The 3,287-nt window shown below is 36.7% G+C and overlaps 1 protein-coding gene across 1 annotated transcript; it reads left to right on the top strand.

The window, feature by feature from the left end:
- Positions 1-1,889: 1,889 nt before the first annotated feature.
- On the top strand, positions 1,890-3,077 carry fabp7a (fatty acid binding protein 7, brain, a). The gene is made up of 4 exons (XM_067454652.1): positions 1,890-2,047; positions 2,233-2,405; positions 2,555-2,656; positions 2,779-3,077. The coding sequence occupies exons 1-4, from the start codon at positions 1,975-1,977 to the stop codon at positions 2,827-2,829; spliced, it is 399 nt and encodes a 132-aa protein (XP_067310753.1). The 5' UTR covers positions 1,890-1,974; the 3' UTR covers positions 2,830-3,077.
- Positions 3,078-3,287: the final 210 nt, after the last annotated feature.

The following is a 3,287-nucleotide window of genomic DNA, read 5'->3' as shown; positions in this document are numbered from 1 at the left end:
TTGTAATCCTGACAGCTATTGACAACCATATTAGCTAGTCCTTTGGGGACACCATGAGGTCCTTTCTTAAATGGGCAAGGGGAAATTGAAAAATTGGGGCTTGAAAACAACATAATGGTCATATGACCTTGACCACAAATGTGTTCTGTTGACCAGATACAGGGGGTGATGTCTCACATTGCCCCACTCTCCCCTATGGCAAATTGTGAGAAGATTCTTCAGAATTTCTTTTGTATTCCACTGGGGAAAAGACAACATGAGTTAGACAACCTTCTTAATATATATTAACTAGTCCAACCATGTTTTTATTAACAGGCTACATCTGGAGCTTATGACACTAAAAAAGTTATGTCTGAAATTAATCCTTAAATAACGCATTTGTGACCCTGGACAACAAAACCAGTCGCACAGGTAGGCTATATTTGCGGCAATAGCCGACAATAAATTTGTATGAGTCAAAATAATCGATTTTTCTTTTAAGCCATGAAATCAGGTTCCATTTTGTACATTTCCTACCGTAAATACATAATAATAATAATACAAAATAATAGTAGGTCTATTAGTAGTAATATCATTGTTAAGGACTTAATTTAGAAACATTTAAAGGCATTTTTTTCATTTTTTTTTTTTTTTTGGCACCCTCAGATTCCATATTTTAAAATATCGCGGCCAAATATTATCCTTAGAAATTAATGGAAAGCGTATTTATTCAACTTTTAGGTGATGTAAATCTCAGTTTCAAAAAATGTACCGTTTTGTTGTCCAGGTAACATTTGCGATAGTTTGAATACTGTACCAAATGACTTGCCTGGAAGTGCTAGGTAAACTGCACTCACATGTAACACGACTGCTATCTAGCGGCTGACTTTAAGAAGTGCAACTACTATAATTATTATCATTGGGTAGAGTGGCAGTTATCGCGAAACAAGTTAATGAAATGGACGGGTCCTCTGACGAGTTCAAACAGCACACTGCCCATTTTTCTAGTAATTGTAGTTTAGTGGCAATTAATTTATATTCTTTCTTCAGGCTGGTAACAGCGTAACAAGTCACAGAGGCGCGGCGCTGTGATGATGCCTGTTACCTTTCACTACACTGTTCAGGATAATCCAATCGCAATCGTTTATGATTGTGCGAACTATTTTAATTGTACAAAGAGCAACACAAATCACGCCCTGACATTTTAATACTGTCCTTCATGCGCCCCCTGGAGGGAGACATCCTCATCATGAAGACTCACTCATAGAGAGTGATGAACCGTGATGTAGGCTACACGTGGTTATAATATGTAATAGCTCTATATTTAATTGTATGTGATTAAATAGCAGTTTATTACAGATTTACAGTGCTGGGCAATTTATTGTGTGAAGAGTATTGTATTCTACAGTCGTGCATTTACCCGTCTGACAGATTGGTGCACTGCTATGCTCGAGTCTCAAATGGATTTATGTTTGATTAGTTATTTTTATTTGTGCATTGATGAACACCCCCGCAATGTAGGCATATTTATCCCACAAAAATACCTCAGAGATGCTCAGCTCTGAAAAAAATGCAGTTTTACACAGACCTGAAATTGCATTAACATTACAACGTGTTATGCATAGCCTATTCTACTGTACAATGCATTTTTTGATCGCTATTAAGATGATAATCTAGATGAATTAGTTGCTCATACAAAATACTAGGCTATTATAAATAAATGCAATTATTAACGTCTGAATATTTTCTCCCAGACCCGTTATTGGATTAGACTATTGAAATTAGTGTCACTTCTCGCCATGTATTTGAACAAATCACAGCTTGAGTGGATAAAATTCCATCCAATCAGCGCAAGCTTCACCTAAAGCCCCGCTTCCCTGACAGTATTAATTAGTTTGGGCTTTGCAGTCCGCTCCGCAGACTCAAACGGGACTGAGAACTCTGTGACTGTACAAGGACCTCAGTGTGGTTGATCTCTACTTTTAAACTCTCATAATGGTTGATGCATTTTGTGCAACTTGGAAACTGGTTGACAGCCAGAACTTCGATGAATACATGAAAGCACTAGGTAAGTTAACAATAAGATTAGTATCTCTTTATTTTAAGACACCTTAACATCCTCTGCACGTGCAAGGTGCAGTAGTGCAGCCTGTTGTTTAAGTGCATGGGTTATAGCTTTTCTGTGCAGTTTATAGCCCTGTATAATAATAATTTGGTTCTCTCAGTAATGGTTTCTGATTTTTTGTTCCACAGGTGTCGGTTTTGCCACTAGGCAAGTAGGCAATGTTACCAAACCCACAATTGTCATCAGTCACGAGGGTGACAAAGTTGTCGTAAAGACGCTGAGCACCTTCAAAAACACTGAGATTTCTTTCAAACTGGGAGAGGAGTTTGATGAAACAACAGCAGATGACAGACATGTGAAGGTTTGTGTTTTTTCATTCACTGATAAATGCAATGTCCGTATCCATATCTAATATTTTTTGGCAGGTTAAGTCTCCTTTATACTCTGAATTTGATCATATATGATCTGTACTTTTTGTTTATACCATCCACAACTCTTCTCTCATTTCAGTCCACTGTAACCTTGGAAGGAGACAATCTCGTCCATGTTCAGAGTTGGGACGGCAAGGAGACAAAGTTTGTTAGAGAAATCAAGGATGGCAAAATGATTATGGTAAGCAGCATTACTAACTTTTATTTTATTTTATTGTCATCCAAAGTTGTTTTTTTTTCTTAATCAGTGTCATGGATATTTAATGTTCCTAAATGTGCTCTCCTTGTCTCTGCTGCTTCCAGACCTTGAACTTTGAGGGCGTGCAGGCTGTCCGCACATATGAAAAGGCATAATGTCAAACTGATGGATGACGTTTCAGTGTTACCCTGGCAACTTGACAATATTACAAGGGAATTTTTACATTGTATTCTCAACTGAGAGTTTTCCCCTTTTTAAGACTTTTTTGTAAGACCTTTTATACAAAATGCACATTGTGAATTGTTTTTTGAATGTTGCAGAATGTCATTGATGTTGGTGGACTGTATAACTGAGGCCTGCTTTTGTGTCAAATTGAATGAAATACACACTTGATCAAAAACTGTTTCTTTTGTATCTTACTTTCTTTTGCAAAATGTGTCTTTACTGGTTTGATACTGAAGTTTCCTGATATTTGTCACACACACACACACACACACTGTAAAAATGATAGTGTCAATAAGTTGTGAGAACATACGTTTTTAAGTTAATTTAACTCCTCAAAATAAGTTAATCAATTTCAACTTTTTAATTTAAGTTATACAAGATTCAACTC

Source organism: Pseudorasbora parva, chromosome 10 (genome assembly GCF_024679245.1).
Source record: "Pseudorasbora parva isolate DD20220531a chromosome 10, ASM2467924v1, whole genome shotgun sequence".
NCBI lineage: Eukaryota > Metazoa > Chordata > Actinopteri > Cypriniformes > Gobionidae > Pseudorasbora > Pseudorasbora parva.
This window is presented reverse-complemented; position numbering and strand designations above follow the sequence as displayed.

What these genes read in the sequence shown, in the direction of transcription:
- fabp7a (XM_067454652.1), top strand. Translation starts at nt 1,975, where the DNA reads ATGGTTGATGCATTTTGTGCAACTTGGAAACTGGTTGACAGCCAGAAC. An exon ending in TGAATACATGAAAGCACTAG is followed by an intron (nt 2,048 to 2,232) that starts GTAAGTTAACAA and finishes TTTGTTCCACAG; the next exon opens with GTGTCGGTTTTGCCACTAGG. An exon ending in CAGATGACAGACATGTGAAG is followed by an intron (nt 2,406 to 2,554) that starts GTTTGTGTTTTT and finishes CTCTCATTTCAG; the next exon opens with TCCACTGTAACCTTGGAAGG.